General features: G+C 36.8%; 1 protein-coding gene across 1 annotated transcript; it reads right to left on the bottom strand.

The window, feature by feature from the left end:
- Nucleotides 1-14,542: 14,542 nt before the first annotated feature.
- On the bottom strand, nucleotides 14,543-15,432 carry LOC119243801 (RRP15-like protein). The gene is given in 1 exon segment (XM_037509721.2): nucleotides 14,543-15,432. A coding segment is annotated over 1 exon segment (843 nt). The 5' UTR covers nucleotides 15,417-15,432; the 3' UTR covers nucleotides 14,543-14,573.
- Nucleotides 15,433-18,541: the final 3,109 nt, after the last annotated feature.

Below are 18,541 nucleotides of genomic sequence, written 5' to 3' on the forward strand. Positions count from 1 at the left end.
CTAATCTCACCCCTGCTCCTCTTACCCTCAGCAGAGAATATTTTACTAAGAAAATTTTAAAAAGTTAACATAAAGTCCTCAGTCCTACTTAGTAAAACCTTTATATAACATCCTCGGATTTGCATACCATTTCTAAACACCTCTTATTATTTTCTTTCCTTTGTCTCCAAGGAAAACTAAATCCATCCTCTAATATGAACTAACCTCTGTACCTATCTGCTCTTGATCTCAGCCTGTTTTACCTTCACAGAACCTGGTTAATCAATGTTATTCTCATTTTCATAATCAATTGCTACACATCAACCAGCATTAGAACTTTTATTTCAAGGCTGTTTTACAAGAACTAAAGTTGTAACTTTGATCTAATAAAGCTGACTTTCCAACAAAATAGAAATTCGTAATTTGGAAATTTAGGCAGCTTTATGTCCAAAACATTTAAAATTTTACTTTGAACTTTCTCTGTGACATCAATGCCTCAGGGATCCACAGATAGCTAATAAATGTCTTTGCTTGCCTTTGAGCTGCTACTTGGCTTATGAGTAATTTACTAGTGAATTTTACTTGCATTCTTATTTTCTCAATTGTATAGTCATTCAATGCACAAAATGTCTACCAATAAGATTACATGTTATATGTCATTTTTCATGCTCAAAAGCTGTGGCCTAATGAATAACAAAATAGTGACAAAGGCTTAAATTGGTCAGAAATGTTTTTTACAAATTAGTGATGCTGTTCCTATAGAAGTTTACATCACCCTCCCCCCAAAAAAAATTCAAAATGTAGAGATTTAGACATCAGTTTAAAGCAGTTTCTTATTCCTCTTCTCCATAATCTATGAAGGATTATCCTTTATTATTTATATGTGTTTACTTATGCTCATACATGTGACTCAAAACTTAAAAATCCCAGAATAATTTAGAACTACCCTACCCACTTTTTTCACTTCAGAGGCACCTATTTTTTACCATATTTATTTTTCTCTTATCTTTTTCATATTAAAAATGATTATGCTACCATTTTTATTTTCAATTCTATGTTTTAACTTAGTGTTGTACAAGGATTTAGTCCTCATTTTTTTTATTTATTAATTAAATTTTTTTTGAGATAATGTTCACTTCCAAAACTATGTATGTTTTAGGGGTATACCCTCTGTAAATATCTGTCATCATACCACATCCACCACCAATAACTTTCCAAAATAATCATTGGCCCCTTTCTCCCTTTTGTTCCTTTCTCTCTGCCCTCCCACTCTGGTAGTCTCAATTCTACTGTCAGATTTTTGTTTGGTTTAATCTTAATGCTTCCTTTTTTAAAAAGATTTATTTATATATGCATACAAGAACTGGGGTATAGGCCAGAAGTGTGGGAGGTGAGATGATTCACCAGTGACAGGGCGGGGAACAGAATAGGCAGACTGACTGAAATACACTGCTGAGGGGAGCAGCGGGAGAGTCAGGAGAGGTCTGCTGAGCCATGTAGGTTGCTCCCTGGCAGGCCGGGGATCGAACTTGTGCTGCAGTGGCTGTGAAGAGCTTCATAGGTAGTGTCTTAACTCCTTGTGCCACCAGGGAGGCCCAATTCTTCCTTTTTTTGTTGTTTGTTTTTCTATATGCTACATGTAAATCAAATCATCTGATATTTATCTTTCTCCTTCTTACTTAAATTGCTTAGAATGATCCCCTCCAGTTCTATCCATAATGTTGTAACTGGCAGAATTTTGTCTATTTTTTTTAATAGCTCAGCAATACTCCCTATTGTATCTATAGCAAAATTTCTTAATGTTTTAATGTTTTGGGAACGTCTATATCATTTTCCATAGAGCCTGGACTAGTTTATATCTCTATAGAGTTCTCAACAAAGTTCTCCAGGAAATTTTCCTGATTGTTATTTTTTCATAGGATCTGATTCTTGTTTTGTGGATTCAATACTGAAAAATCATGAAGAACTGATTTAGTCTCTCTCTTTTCCTCCCATTGTCTCCTTCCTTTCTCACTCACTCCCTCACCTCCTCTCTCCCTCCCTCCTCCCCTCCTGTCATTGAGTTTCTCTGGTTCCCTGAATTATCTCTGTATTTTCTAGGGTCTATTTTTAAAATCTTTTTCCCTATTTGTGTTGTAAGAATTCCTCAAGTTTTTATTTTTCACTTGGTAATTCAGAATAAAAATGAAAGCATGGGGAAAATTAAAGAATGGTTTGAGTTTCTAATTACATGGATAGAACTTTTGGGTGGAAAATATTAATTAGCACATAAAGAGGTTGCTATTTCACTGAAGGCTCCTCAATAGCCCAAATTTAGAGGGTTTCTCTTACTGCACACACAAAAAGTACAGAGAGTTTGTATAAAATTTTCCTTGGTTTCTGTCCTATCCTCATGCTAATGTACCCTTAATTAGGATTTTTATTCCCCATCCTATTTTCTTCCTCTGCTATATCTGACATGTGAATCTCAAGTAATTCTGGCTTCCAAAGAGATAAGGGGACACTGGACAGCAAAATGTGGAGTTTGCACCAATGATAGGTGCCTTGGGGGTGGGTGTGGTGTGGCAACATACATCTGAAGTGGTGAGATCCTACACCTCTGAATCATACACAGTGTTGTAAACTAGACTTACCTTAAAGAACATATACTACAAAAATAAAAACAAAAATAAACAAAAAGATCAAGAAAAAAATATAAAGAAGATATCTTTAATGCATTATTAAATAAAAAAAGAGCTGTGGAGAATGTGAATGAGCTAACTCTATTTAAAAACAAATAAAATAGATTAGTATGTTGATTTGAGCATAAAGAAAATTGTAGTGGAATTTACACCAGATTGTTACCTAATAGGTGTGAAAAAGGAAGAAGAGAATACAGGGGCATATTTAATTTATTCTTCATGAATATTTAGATTAAAAGCTTTTCCTTTTAAGATGTATTTTAAAAATAACTGAAGGACTTTTTATAATGAAAAAAAATTCCCAACTGCATATATTATGATCCCTGCCTGAGAATTTCTGAATTAGAATCTTTGGGATGAAAACCAGAATTCGAATGTCCAAATGTGCTCCTTACATGGTTCTAGTTTACGCATAGATCTTAGATTCACTCACTTCGGGCAAATCCACAATCAGGAAAATAATTTAAAAATTAAATAATTATTCAGACTAAGATTTATCCACATATATGCAAATAACATGAACTAAATTTAATGTCTAAGTTAAATAAGTCAGCATAGTATTACATAATCCTGTAGACAGATTTGGAACATGATCATCAATGAGTTTTGTTATTTCAAAGCAGTGATCAATTCTTTTAACTGAAAATATACAGAGACTGTGTGCAACCAATGAGAATCTTTCCAAATGATGACTTACTTAGCAATATAACATCACTGGAAAGGGTGCATAGTCACTCAGAATAGATTAATCTGAAGGTAAAGATTTATGATTATATAAAAATTCTGATGTGTACAAGCTAAGTACAATTGGGTTCCTACATAAACAAGGTTACAATATACAAGTGTGTTATAATGAAATATGGAATATTGGATGTGGATCAGGAAGTAAGGGTCTAAAATCCCAGGGTAGGACTGATCTTCTAGGAAGAGCAGGCAACAAATAGAAACAAGTGAAGTGCACCAGTGAGCAGGGCAGACTCTGGCATTCTGTCATCAGGTTTGGAGATCCAAGATCTAATCTCATGGTACAGGTGATTTTTAGGAAGTGACAGTAGTCAGACCCTGGGAGGTGGCATAGTTTTTATCCCTGATCTCTGAGGGTTCAGAAAGAGCCAGGGTTTCTTAGTCCAAGTCTGTTCTGTTTGCCTTATATCAGGCCACTATTTTTTTTAATGCTTTAAAAAATCTGAACATACACACATATTTGCATATCATGTATGAAGATACAATTGTGATGAACATTTGTGTTTCTGCTGCCCATCATCCTTTACTCTTTTTTTCCTTTTTTTTTGTGGGCCCCTTGCCAGAGGCAGGGGAACGAACCAGTGCTGCAGAGGCTGTGGGCAGCCTGGCAGCCCAGCGCTCAACTGCTGCGCCACCAGGGGAGGGCCCATCATCCTTTCCCCTTCTGATTACTCAAAGCTGACTCGGTTCCAGGGAACTGCTCCCTCCTCCATTCCCAATGATGTTCCTAAGTATAGCTGATTTAACTCCTGGTTTAAAGAATGACCACCTATGACTTAGACCTGATGAATTAAAATTTGACAGTCCCCTAGAATCCTGATAGATTCAGGAATGCATGCCGTTCCCAAAAATCTTAATCAGGCACACTAACACCTAGCCCAAGATTTTTTTTTTTTTATTTGCTCGAGGGGTGGGAAAAAAGAAAATTTCCATTTCAAAGGATTTGAATCTATGAAGATATTATATCACATGGGAAACACCAATAGTGCTCTTTTGTTGTTACAGATTGATGCCAACACAGAGACAGAAGTTGGAAAATAACTAAGTTCTAGAGCCAGAGGTGAAGCCCCTGGATCAAGCAGCAGGTAAAGTCTGGCTTTTTCAATTATGTAACCAACAATTTCTCCTTATTGTTTAATTAAGTTTGAGCTTAGTTTTCTATCATTTGCTGCCAACAGAGTCCCGGGTAATTGCAGAGATTAAAGATGGCAGCAAATTCTTTGAGCCTCCTTTTATTGAGAGATTGAGTCTGATCTCTCCCCTGAATTGCGAAGGGCTCTGTGTCTGCTCTGACTAAGGGCTCTGTGTCTGCTCTGACTAATAGAAAATGACAGAAGAGACACTGTGCCATTTTCCAGTTCCAGGCCTTAAGAAACTGGCAGCTTCCATATCCTCTCTCATAAGTGAAATCTCTGGGAACTCCGATACAATAGAATTCCAAAACTGGAGCTCTTACACTCAAGAGATCGTATTTTGGTGGACAGTCCCATGAGGCCAAGCAAGACACTAGGCATAAAATCGAAGTTTTCTTGGGCTCTCCAACCTAGTTCATTTCATTTGAGATCCATTCCATTAGAGAACATTTGTAGCCAGATATGGATACCTTTGAGTTACCTCCATTGACACAACATAGAGCCAAAGAATCACGTAGCTAAGTCCTGCTATATTCTGGACTAACAAACATCTCAGATATACTAACATGCCTAGATTTTGGGATAGTTTACAGTGCAGCAATATATAACATGAAAACAGATAAATCTTTACCTGTTAAATTTACGCAGTTAATTATTCACATATTTCTAATTAGTTTCTTTCTCTTTCATCTTTCTTTTTTAAACTATTACATATACCAATAGGTGTTGGAAGTACAAAAAGAATTTCTTTTCCGGGAGGACAGTGATAAACCTAAATTTTTCACATTTGAGAGGTGAAAATGGGGCTTCTGATTTCTTAGGTGTGAGCTACATCAAATAATGCTTTCTCAATGTAGCAATTTTAATAAATTATCTAAATTGTTGGGTTCTAGTTCTTTAGGATTAGTAAGGTGATCCCTGCCTATCACATGAGCTAAATATAGGTTTCACATGAACTAATACTTACAAAAGCAAGTCATTAATTATAGTTGCCTGTACAAAGTTTAAGGTATCACTAATATTTCATTTCTAAATATATATATGAATATATATTATTATTAGTCAAATAAATATATGAAACTATATTTATTTATTTGTTTTGCATAGAAGAACCAGGGTGTAGGCCAAAGGTGCAGCCAGTCAGAGGATTCACCAGAGACAGCTTGGGGAATAGAACAGGCAGACTTACTGAAATACACTGTTAAGGGGAACAGTGGGCAAGACAGGAGAGATCTGCTGCCCCATATGGGTTAGCTACCTGGCCAGGGATGGAACTTCCATTGAGGTGATAGTGCTGAGACTGAACCCCTAGACCACCAGGGAGACCCTAGGACATGCTTTAAGTTCTGCTCTGGGACCCACTAACTTTTGAGTTTGGGACCTTTGCAGAAGGTCCCTATGCATACTTGTACCTATGCATACTTGTACCTCTGCTAACGTTTGTGCATAATTTATTAACTGATTTTGAAGAAAACTCCTAAATGCATGAGTGGTTTCTTTGCAGAAAGTCTATGATCTGACACAGGAATATCTTAAAAGGCTCTGCTTTGGGCCTCCCTGGTGGCGCAGCGGTTGAGCGCTGGGTTGCGAAGCTGCCCACCGCCTCTGCGGCGCCGGTTCGGATCCCGGCTTCTCCCCGGCCACCAGAGGAGGGTCCCACATGGCGCGCAGACCTCTCCTGCCGCCCGCTGCTCCCCTCGGCAGTGTACTTCGGTCCTTCTGCCTGCTCTGCTCCCCGCTCTGGCTCTGGTGAATTCTCTCGCCCTCCTGCGCTTCTGACTGTACCCAGTGCATGTATAAACAAAACAAACAAACAAACAAATAAACAAATAAATAAAACATGCCTCTATATAAAAAAAAAAAAGGCTCTGCTTTTTCTATGTACATGTTCAGGCGTCCATTTAAAAAAAGGCAGGCAGATAGGTTATGGGCATGGGTGATTTGGTGGAGGGTAAAATATAAATATATAAAAACAAATAAATACATAAGGCCCAAAATATATGATTTATTTATATTCACATCATACACTGTTCCCTGCACTCCTCCAGTAATGTGAATGAATGGGGAAAAAAAAAAAGTTGTAAACCATATTTCATGAAACTCCAAATTTACTTTAAAAGTAATGTAAAATAATGTGAATTGAGAGTTCCTTCAATGCAATTAAAATTTAATAATGTTAGGGCTGCTCATTTAATTATTTTCTGACATTTTATAAATATTAAACAATGGTTTATTTCTTTATTATCAGAAGAAGATAACTGCAAATATGACTGTTGTCTGGAAGGAAGCATTGCCAGGCTCTCTCCTTCCTTTTGTCATTATGAAGCAATATTTCCCATTATGTCCTTTTTAACTGGTGATGAGTGATGCCTGATTTCTTTTCCCTTCCTGCTTTGTAATGCAGAAGCTTAATTGGAAATGATGCAGTTTTTCACTTTAAAACTTCTATAGGTTTCTGTAATGATTTAAGTTTATCAATATTTCCAACTTAGTTTCTAGCCTACAGCAGCATTATGGAGAACATTTTGATTTTCCTCCAGAAGTTCTATTTGATGCTGGAGTTCAGCAAATTGAAAAAATAGAACATTTGCAATCTTATTTCCATTAATCAGTCCCTGTCACCGGGAATTCTATTGTGACATCTTTCCTAGCATGGCTACACTAAAAGTGTTACTGATTTTTACCGTTTCTTTCTACCTGAGCCTATTAGATTAGAGTTGATGAACCACCTGTATCAGAATCATCCTTAGCATTTTTCTAAAATGTTAAAAGTGAAGATCTCTGAAACCTGTACACAAGACTCTTCTTTAGTTAGGCTGCAATGGAACTGAAGGATGTGCGTTTTTAATAAGTGTCTCTAAGACAAACTTAAGGCTACCTACACTAATCCACACGGCACATATTAGGCCCCTGCTTAATGAAGTTCCCTATGCATATAATGTGTACTTATACATGAAATGGAGTGGAAAAGTAGAGATAAAAATTTGACTAGTTCTGGTGGAAAATTCTGAGTGTGCAAGATTATCTTCTTGAAGGATTATATGACTTATTTTATTATAAGATTATTACTCTTATAACCTTGTCTTTTCCTCTATGGCTATAGCAATGGATAAGTTGCTTGTACATGAAGTCAGCTAAATAGTTGTTCACATTTAGGTATTTTTCAATATTTTTGATATTACTCCCGTCACAAAGAGCAGTCAAATCCTCTCTTCTCAATGTGGGCTGCAGTGAGTGACTCTTCAAAGGAATGGAATATCAGAGAGTAAGACTGTATAATTTTGAAGTCTGGGTCACAAGAGACATGGTATCTACCCTTGAAGTCTCTTCACTGGGGGCTTTGGGGGAAGCAAGGCCAGCATGTTGTGAGCATGTTCAAGAAGCCCTACTTTGTCAAAGCCCAGCTGGGAAGAATCTGAAATATCAGCTCATAGTCAGCACCAACTTGTGAGTCTTGCAACTGAGCCACTTTTAAAGTGGACCCCCAAGCCCTAATCAATCTTCCAGTCCTGGATAACATCTTAGCTACACCCTCCTGAGAGACAAAGTTAGAACTGCCTATACTAGCCATACCTGAATATTTGACATAGACACTGTAAGAATTATTTAAGTTCATCATTATTTAAACACTAAGTTTGGATAAACAGCATAGATAATCAGTCTACACACTCAGATAGTCAATATCTGTATTACACCATTTTATGAAGAAGTGATTAAAAACACAGATCAAGTAATCTAACAAGCAATGCTAAAGACTGAAGGTAGTTCATAGGCCCATGTTCATCTACTTTGGCCTTCATTCTAACCTTTTCCTTAGCCCCACAACTAAATTGCTAAACTTCTTTTTATATACTGTAATTTTGAAAGGCACATTTTAAGAAAATTATTACTCAATGAATTGAGGTGACAAGATGGATATTCTTCCTGTGTGCCATCTGGTTTTCTTTCAACAAATATTTATTCATAACTACAATATGCCAGTCACGCTTCTAAAATTTTGGTCTATCAGTGAAAAAAAGAGACAAAAATCCCTGCTCTCTTGGGACTCACATTTCAGTATTAGTTATCAATTCTTCACTAAGTATATATTGAGGAAAGATATATGCATAGAAATATGCATATGACATATGCCTTATGTTCATGTAAGCAAGGATGCATCATCCACACGGCTTTGAATAAACTCAATATTCTTCAAAAATCAACTTTTAAGCAATTTTTGGTCAATAAAAATGCATATTATAATGACAAAATAAAGATAGTAATTTTATCTATCTCCTATCTCTTACCTATTTACTCAAAATGTAATAAGAATATTTGACTTCTTCAGATTATTCTGTCTTTTAGCCTGTCACATTTTAATGTCAATTCTCTGTTCATTAGGGACATTCTACCCAGGGGGTTCTTTATCTTCTTGTTTCATTTAGTAAAGAGTGAAAATGTCACAAAGAACATGAGATTTTTTTGCATAACAGCTTCTTGACATACCAGCACTCTTACAATAAAAAGGAGACAGGACTGTTATTTTTTCTAAGCTGGAGATACTGCCTACTATTTTTGTAGCATTTATATTAAAATTGTGTATTCCTGGTTTTATCAGTGAACTACAAAACTACATTTTAAACATAACGTGCTGAATACAGGTCTACAAATGTGGACCTTATTTTAAATGAGGTCAATGTTACAATGGAAATCTAATTAGTAAATTGTTGATAGTAATAACAGCTTTCATACACTTAAAATGTCTTATTCTTTGTCAAAGATTTTTATAGACAGTAGTTACTTTGACTCAATTTAATCAGTTTACAGATAAGAAATAAAATTCAAAGAATATTAACCCCCAAAAAACAATTCAAAGAATTTTAGCCAAAGGTAGTTATTGGCAGAAAATTGACAAAAATTGCAATCCCTGACACTCAGCCCATGATATTTTTCATTGCACAGAGATCTCATTATTATGTATAGAAAGCTGCAGATAAATATTCGCTTCACAAGCACTGAATTTTTCATCCTGCAGAAAGTAACTTCAGACATTAATGTTTTACGTTCTTAATTATAAGTTGGATCAATGTAGATTTATTCTTTATTTTATTTTCTAAGTGGCCTTAATGAGAAAATGAAATTAAATAAAGTCCTAAATATGAAACAAAATAAAATTACTGCAGCAAAAAACAATTAGATTTATTTTTGTATTTTTACCTTTTAGTTTTTTTAATATAATTTTATTAGTAGCAAATATTTAATTATATGTGCTTGTATGTGTTCACTTAATACTATATAGTTCATTCTATTTTTCATATTACAAACACCATTGCAGGTAATATGTTGTGTATTGAACTTTATGCTTTTCCCAATTTCATAAGAATTAATTTTTTTAAAAGATTGATTTATTTATACATACAAGAACTGGGGTGTAGGCCAGAGGTGCCAGGTGGGTAAGAGGATTCACAAGAGACAGAGTAGGGAGCAGAACAGGTGGATCTATTAAAATATGCTGCTGAGGGGAGCAGTGGGTGAGACAGGAGAGGTCTGCTGCCCCATGTGGGTTAGCTCCCTGACCCATGTTGGTTAGTTCCCTGGTCCTGGCCGAGGATCGAACTTGTGCTGCAGTAGCTGCCAATAGCTTGATAACACTGTCTTTAACCCCTGTGCCCCCAGGGAGGCCCAGAATTAACTTTTGAGGAACATTAATAAACGAAAAGAAATGAACAGATATGCCCTTGATACATATTACTTCCCCAAAAAGTATGGTCTCAGTTTTCTATTGTTAATAAATAGAGCCCCATTGAAGGCAAATACATCCTTTTGTGTTGTTTGTTTTGCTACTTACTATTATTCCACCACCCAGTCCATAGACTGGTACAAAATAAAATACTTAAAAGTTATTGCTGAATGGATAAATTTAAAAGTACCAATTTCAATTTCAATGTAGTGTTTACTCCCTGCCTTAGACATTGCTATCTAATAAATATATTTCTTTAATTAGCTGTTTATATGCATTAGAGTTTTTCATCATGAGTACGGATTCAAATTCTCCAACTACTGAATAGATTTAGGACTATTGTTTTTTTCAGTCACTTTTCCAGATCACTGAGAATTTTATGGTTCCAGACTTAATCATTAACTATTTGTACACTTTGTGAAAATGTAAGCCAGTCATATCTCAGGACCTTTGGGGTAAGAGAAAAACTCAAAACTCATAAATTGGGAAAGAATTGGGACTTGTCAAGTAACAGAACGGGTAGTGAATTTCATGTTTCATGTGGTAACTTGTCATCTTTACAACTGTAAAATCTGTGATAAAATTTAGAGTGTGAATGGGTAGAGTGACTATAAAATTTGTGAACTTTAACACTTTTGAGAGTGAAAAAGACAGTTCTTCATAATTTGCCAGGACAACAGGCCTAAACTGGTGCTCTTGGGAAAATCAGAATTCAGTCACTTTGCTCATGAGCATAATAAAATCCTTATTCTAAAGTTATCTTTGACTCTAAACTTCCACATGCACAGTTCAGAAGGGTTTTATGTTGTTAGAAGACACAAATTGGGGAAGGGAACTCCATTTTACATTGTGTTGTAAAGACAGAATACTTCTGTATTAGTGGAGATCCAAGTCAGAAAAGTGTTCAAGGAGATGAAATTTAAAATAGACAACAAGGCAACCTGAGATTTTCCCAGACCTAGAACCAAGGGTTGGAATGTTTTAAAAAGGATGGACATGATGGGCCTCCCCGGTGGTGCAGTGGGTGGAGCGCAAGCATTGTGAAGCTGTCCACAGCCTCTGCAGCACGGGTTCAATTCCCGCCTGGCCAGGGAGATTCCCACATGGCATGGCAGACCTCTCATGTTGCGCCCACTGCTCCCCTCAACAGTGTATTTTAGTCCTTCTGCCTGTTCTGCTCCCTGCTCTGTCTCTGGGGAATCCTCTCACCCTCCCGCACCTCTGGCCTGTACCCCAGCTCTTGTATAAAAATAAATAAATCTTTAAAAAAAGGGTGGACATTAGTACTGCCCTGTAGGAATTAAAGCCACCATGGATTTATCTAGGCAGGAACTAGAAGAGAGAAAAGATGTCCTGGCCATTAGAACCACACACCCATGCAGCAGAAGAGGCTAGGGTGGGAGTTACGCTGTTTCTCCCACCCCTGTGGTCTGTAATCTCCCCCCAGTGCCTCGTTTAGGTTGAATCAAAGAGCAGAGTCCAAAAGAGCCTGAGAATTATACTTTGCAGGGTCAACCCTCAGTAATATAAGGCAGAAAAGTTGGGGGTTTGGGTGGGGTGGGGAAGTTGACCTGAAAATTACAAGGACTATGGTCACCACATGCAACATGATCAGTATTTAAAGACAGTGAAAAACAACATACAAGCCAACCTGGCTCATCAGTGGGCCATGATGTTCAGGTCAGATGTGCACCCAAATATTATAAGATTTTTTTCATGAGAGCTATAGGCATCCACTATCTATTACAGAGTTCCCTGGGCACTTAGGATTGGGCAACAGGCAGTGATCTTAAGGTTCTGGCAGAAATAATATCTCCTGAGTCAAGGGTATGGGACAGTACAACTTAGATTTATTTATTTTCATGAACATTTGTTAGACTTGTGTGTACAATAAATAAATGACCTACTATCTGTGTAAAATTTTGCTTTAATTTCTTTTCCTGAGAGACACGTAGGGAAAAAAAATCAATGAGGAAATGGAGTTTTTTTGAAATTAAAAATCTTCATGCATACTATAATATTAATTAGCATTTAGAATGTTTTTTCTTTATATTTTAGAAGTAAATGGAACACATATGCATCCTTGAAAAGAGAAGTTGCTTTTACCTTACCCTCAGTGTTTATAGTTAAGATTGCATTTTCTTAACTTTTGACTCCTCTCAATCTGTATAGGCACAAACAAAGATTGTATATTATCTACATTATGTGTAGATCAGGACAACAATCACTTCTGCTGATTTTAGTATCCCCTACCTTCAACTGAGATTTTTCCGAAGAAATAGGAATCAAGAATCCTAAAATATAAATTGGATAGCAAATCTCCTCTCCTGAGAAGGAAAATGACTACTGGCTAAAGTCTAATTAGAATTCTAAATTATGGGCTTCAAAATTCTTAATCACTGGGATTCTCTCTGCTTAGTTGATCTCATTTTCTGTAACATTTAAAGTCAAACACTGCTCCACCAAAGCAAATATATTCACTTTCACCCACACACAACTCAGCAGCTTCAACCTCGAATGCTACTCTCCTATGATTTCACAGCCTAGTGCTGGATCGTTGCTTTCTATAAGTCATAACAGCCTTCACTCAGTTGAAAATTTTTCTAACTTTTCCTCACCATGACAACTTCTCTGACTATATGTATAATGATCATGAGATTAATTTTCCAAACTGGGACACTTTCAAGAGTAAAACAGATGCTATTAATAAAACACCAGGCAAAATTCACAACAATCCCTGGCAAACCAAGATACATATTCCTCCTGATTATAGCCCTAATCATCCATAAACCTTTGAGCACCACAAACACATTAAATACAGATACACGCATATACCCTCATTCTTTCCCCTCTCCCATGTTTGTCTACCCATTATTCTACTATGACTTTGATTTTGTTCATGATCCAGGAAAAACATTATTTTGATATTTAGACATAAGTTTTATGAACTATCTCCTCCCCAATGCCCCACCCCAACAACCACTTAGTTTGGTTTTTGGTGACCACTTCATACTAGTGTGCACACTACCTTTTGCATGTGCTTCTCATTGCATGTGCTTCTCATTGCATGTGCACACTACCTTTTGCATGTGCTTCTCATTGAACTAAAAGGTTTGGAAGAATGGAGAACTTGTTACCACAAGTAACTTCTGGGTAAAGATGGGATAATTTTTTTTTTTTTTTTGCTAAGGATTGGAAGACAAGAGACTAGGACTGACCAACAATAGTGAGGATCAGTCTGACTGCCCAGCAAAAGCACACCAGATGCCATATCTCTGGGTAAGTATTTGGAGGCTCTAGTTGGATAATAAGTTGCTTCTCTTATATCAAGGGGAACTTTTTGCAGTTGTATATAATCTATTGATATATAATAATTCTTCAAAAAAATAAAAATGTACATAAATTTAAACAATTATTTAAAAAAATTCACTTAATCTTAGAATGGAGTTTAAAAGCAGAAGAATAGAGGTGGGCTTACAGCTTTTGTTGTTAATATATAAATAAAGCAGAAAGTTCCTTTTAGCCTTCTTGCCTTCTTTCATCAAACATCATATGCATCTTTTTTCTAACAAGACATTTCTAGTCCAAATATTCAATTACTTCTCAATGCCATATCCTTCAGTATTTGTGTTTTTGCACATATATACACATACATAATATACACACACATAATTATGACTGCTTCTTTTACTCAATCATTCCTTCATATGTACATATATAAACACAGTATATGATAATATATAATTATAACAACTTAGTATACTTAATTATGCATTGTTTCATGGATATATTATCTGAAAAGGAGCAATTATATTATCTTCTCCTCTTTTTTTTTTATAGTTTAAAAGTTTACTACACAAGTTTTTCTCAAAAGTTCACCAAAACAACCAACTCTTGCCCCACAAAACCCCACACACATATAGGTCAGTAGCTGCAAGATAAAACGTACTAGATTGAGTTCATGTTCACTATGAATTGCTATTGCATTCAAGAAACACAGGTGATATCAGAACAAACCATGTCCACGACCCTCATGTAAACCTGTTAACGACCCGGCAAAATGCCCATCTCATTGGCCAAGCAGAAATGTTTCTTTTCACAACTGTTTTGAGGAACAATGCTTACAACTATACAAAGTTTGAAAATATAAATTTAACAGAGTTTATGTGAAAACAGGGAAACATGAAAGCTGGTAACAGTAGAAGTCTTTGGCTTTCTTACAAACAGTGTCCTTCATGTTGGAGCACGAAGTATTTTTTTCTATGAAAAAATTACATGTCCAGGTCATCACATGTCCAGGTCGCTGGCAGGCCCTGGTCAGCTGTGGTCTGGCTCGTCACTTTCCTTGTCCCAGTCCTTCATGGACGCTCCCATCATGAAGTCATCCCGGAGGATCGTCCATCCTGGACCCTATTCTGCTTCCACTGCACTCTGTTTGGCTTTTGGGCTTTTCCCAGGTAAACTTTTCTCACCATCCATCCCTCTCAGAACACTGATGAAATCTTTCTTGGAGACAGTTGATATCAACTTAGCACGCTTTCTCACAGAGCCCCCGGCCTCTTTCACCTTCTCATCCACGTTCTTTTGATGCTTCTGGACAGCGTTGAATAACTGCACCACTCCTCTTGTTGCAATTCTCTGAAGATTTCTCTCGGTTTCTTTGTCTCTGACAACATCTGGCTTCACTCTGCACATCATTTCCCATTCCCGCTTCTTATCAAGCTGTGCTCTTTTCTCCAGTCTCTCCTGCTTTAGCTTCTCTTTTTCCTTTTCCAGCTCTTTGTTTTTGACCAGAATGGTGGGCTTACTTTTAGGAGTTTTTTTGTTAAGGATTTTAGCCATGGCATCCGCCCAGCCAGCATTAGTTCCAGCACTGGATTCTGCAGCATTTTTACTGTAATCGTCACAGGGTTCAACTTCCTCCTCATTGTCAGCTTCTATTGCTTCATCATCATCAGAAGAGTGATCCTTTTCCGATCCATAGCTTTTTACAGAACCTCCAGTAGCGGCAGCGTCTCTGTCCTTATCTTCCACCTCCGAAGTTACAACCCTGGCTAATACTTTGATCTTCTTCTTCTTCTTCTTCTTCTTCTTCTTCTTCAGAGAATTCTTCAGCTTCTTCCCCGCACTCGCACGTGAGTCCTGCATGGCCGCAGCCATCTTCCCTCGCCGGAAGCGTCCCTGAGATCTTCTCCTCTTTATTGATGTCTCCAAAATGTCTTCAACAATCATGGTCATATAACAGATATTCAAGAAATTGCTTTTAAGTTTAAAAATACTTTGCCTGAATGGAATGCATTCAAATAAACATTTACTACCTTAAGAGATGAAATGTAGTGCACTTTTTTTTAATCAACTTAAATCATTCCAAATAAGAAGGAAATCAGAATCATCCTTCTGTATCTTTAAACTCAGAACTGGTGCTATATATAGTTAAATATCACTACCCAATGAAAGATTGGAAACTTTCGTTGATGATTTAGGTCAATATCTAAAAGCACTATCTGGCTAATTTTTATTCTATGTGATAAAAAATTTTCTGCTATAAACTTTCTCATGTTGTGAAGCATTATAGAGATAGGAAGGTAAGTAGATGGAGAGAGGGGTATATGTTTTGCTTCTTTCAGGCCCCCGAGATGTAAATTTGTTTTCAGATTGGTTCTCTCAATCTGCAAGAGAGCTAGCAACAACACTGATGGATATGGAAATGTAACTGATCCCTGATGCACTTTGCAAGATATCTGGCCAAAGGAAGATTATTATTTTGAAATTGTAGTTCATTATTCTTCATTAACACCAAGAAAAGGATAAAGAAAAATGTCGTATATGCTATGTTTGATTTCCTATATATTTAAGGAAGAACCTTTTGTAGGTAGGCCAGTAAATGAATTTCTTTGGGAAGTCTTAAAAAATTCTTCAAAATTTTCTTCGGGTATAATTTAAGTGCTGTGTGACCTAGAGACTGGAGGAGGAGAATTTAAACATGATTTCAACTTCCTTCAGTCACCCTTAAGTCTCCCAATATTGTGCATATTATACATTAATGTGTTATGGTCCTTTTAATTTTGTACATACATGTGCAGATTCACTCATTTAAAACCTTTGATATGTAAAAGCTGGGTGGTGCTTTCCTCCCTAAACACTCATTTCTTTTTTTTTTTTAAAGATTTATATATTTATTTATACAAGAACCAGGATACAGGCCAGATGTGCAGGAGGGTGAGAGGATTCACCAGAGACAAAGTGGGGAACAGAACAGGCAGACTGACGAAATACACTGCTGAGGGGAGCAGCAGGCGTGGCAGGAGAGGTCTGTGCGCCATGTGGGACTCTCGCTGGTGCCCTGGGATCGAACCGGCGCTGCAGAGGCTGAGGGCAGCTTCGCAGCCCAGCGTTCAACTGCTGCACCACCAGGGAGGCCCTAAACACTCATTTCTTTTAAATAACAGACTGGTGAGATAAAAATAGAGTTGACCAAATACAAAATTAAGGTGAAATTACTCATGCAAAGGTATACAAATGACATGCAAAAATATGACTGAAATGACTTTTTACTTTTGAAAATTGTAAATGAATATATCTGTACCTTTAATATGTTTGGAGGCTGATAAACACAGCTGTCCATAATGAGGAGGATTACATCATGTTACTCTAAATAAATCTTCTAATGAGAAATCAGGATTAAGTTGAATCTAGAGGAGAAATTTGTACTTGCCTTGAGAATTTCAAGCTGATCTCCCTTGGGGAGAATGATGGAGCATTAAGAGATTTTAATTTGAAATGAGGTTATGGGATTGTAAATTGCTGACAGATATTTAGTAAATGATTTAGTGTTTGTGTTTACATTCTAGCTTAGGAAAGATTTTTTACTTTTTCAGCAAACTGAAGAAATGTCTTCAAAACACATTTAGTTAATCAAAATGAAGTGTCTAAAGAATGGGGAAGAGTGAGCAATTAAATTGACATATTTGAATTATGTATTAAAATTCAACAATAAATTTTATTCTATGAGCAAACCTCAGCCTTTATTAAGTATTTTAGTGCCACTCAATTAATTTATTAGTATCAATGAAAGATGGAGTGGTAATATTCTTGAGCAACTATTGTAACTCACAATATCAGTCTTATTAAAGATACTTCTACACCTCTCCAGTTTCTAGAAGAGACAATAATTACACAAAATCCAAGATTTCTTTATTGGTGATTTATCACATACTTTTTCTGAAAACATTCAGGAAGTGAGGAATACGTATGCAAGATATTGTTTTTTGTTTTTTTTTAAGATTTATTTATTTATTTATTTATAGAGGCACTGGGTACAGTCAGAAACTCGGGAGGGTGAGAGAATTCACCAGAGCGAGAGGGGAGAGCAGAGCAGGCAGACTGATGAAGTACACTGCTGAGGGGAGCAGCAGGCGAGGCAGGAGAGGTCTGTGCGCCATGTGGGACCCTCGCCTGATGGCCGGGGATTGAACTGGTGCTGCAGAGGCTGCGGGCAGCTTCGCAACCCAGCACTCAACTGCTGTGCCACTGGGGAGGCCCAAGATACTGTGTTTATTGTGCACTCACCAGAAGTAATCAGCATAGCTCTTGTCCAATTAGCTATGTAAAAAGGTAGTCCTTTGGCAAAGATGGATAAGACCAAGATTGATAACACAGCTTACTTTCTTTTCCCTTTTGAAACATTGATTTTCAATGTGACACCTACTCTCATACACAGTCCCTTTCTCTTCTCTGTTACAAGCTCACGCAGTTTGCAAAAAATGATTCAGCCTTCATTAGAGAAATGCCACCCAAAGGATGTCTTTCAAAAGCATTGTGTTTTTCAGCTGGAGACAAGTCTGAATGTATCACGGTTTCTGTGGCCCTATGATATCTAGTCAAAGATAGATGCCACTGTCATTACAGATATTGCAGGAAAATGCTGTTTCTTACTGAGCTGCCTTGTGGACCAGTGTCACCAGGGAAATATCACAGCCTGGTTTATGGGAGTTTGTCCTATTTTATATGCAGGTACATCATAAAGAGCTTTCTGCTTGGGAGGCTAGCTAGGAATATAGTGCTTTCCACCCAGCCAAGATTCTCCTTTTTAGTTCTATCGGAAAATGTGGCTCACCATTTACCTTTTTATGTCCATTTCTAATTTGAAATAATCCCTTTTCTCTCAAATTTCTAAATCTGACACTCTCTTGGGGTTTGTGTCATTCCCCTTTGCTTCTTCACATACATTTCCTTCTGCCCTAAAACCTGTGCAATTAACTTCTGTCACCTTAAAAGCCTTTCTT

Source organism: Talpa occidentalis, unplaced genomic scaffold, assembly GCF_014898055.3.
Source record: "Talpa occidentalis isolate TD23 unplaced genomic scaffold, MPIMG_talOcc4v2.1 talOcc4.13, whole genome shotgun sequence".
Lineage (NCBI taxonomy): Eukaryota > Metazoa > Chordata > Mammalia > Eulipotyphla > Talpidae > Talpa > Talpa occidentalis.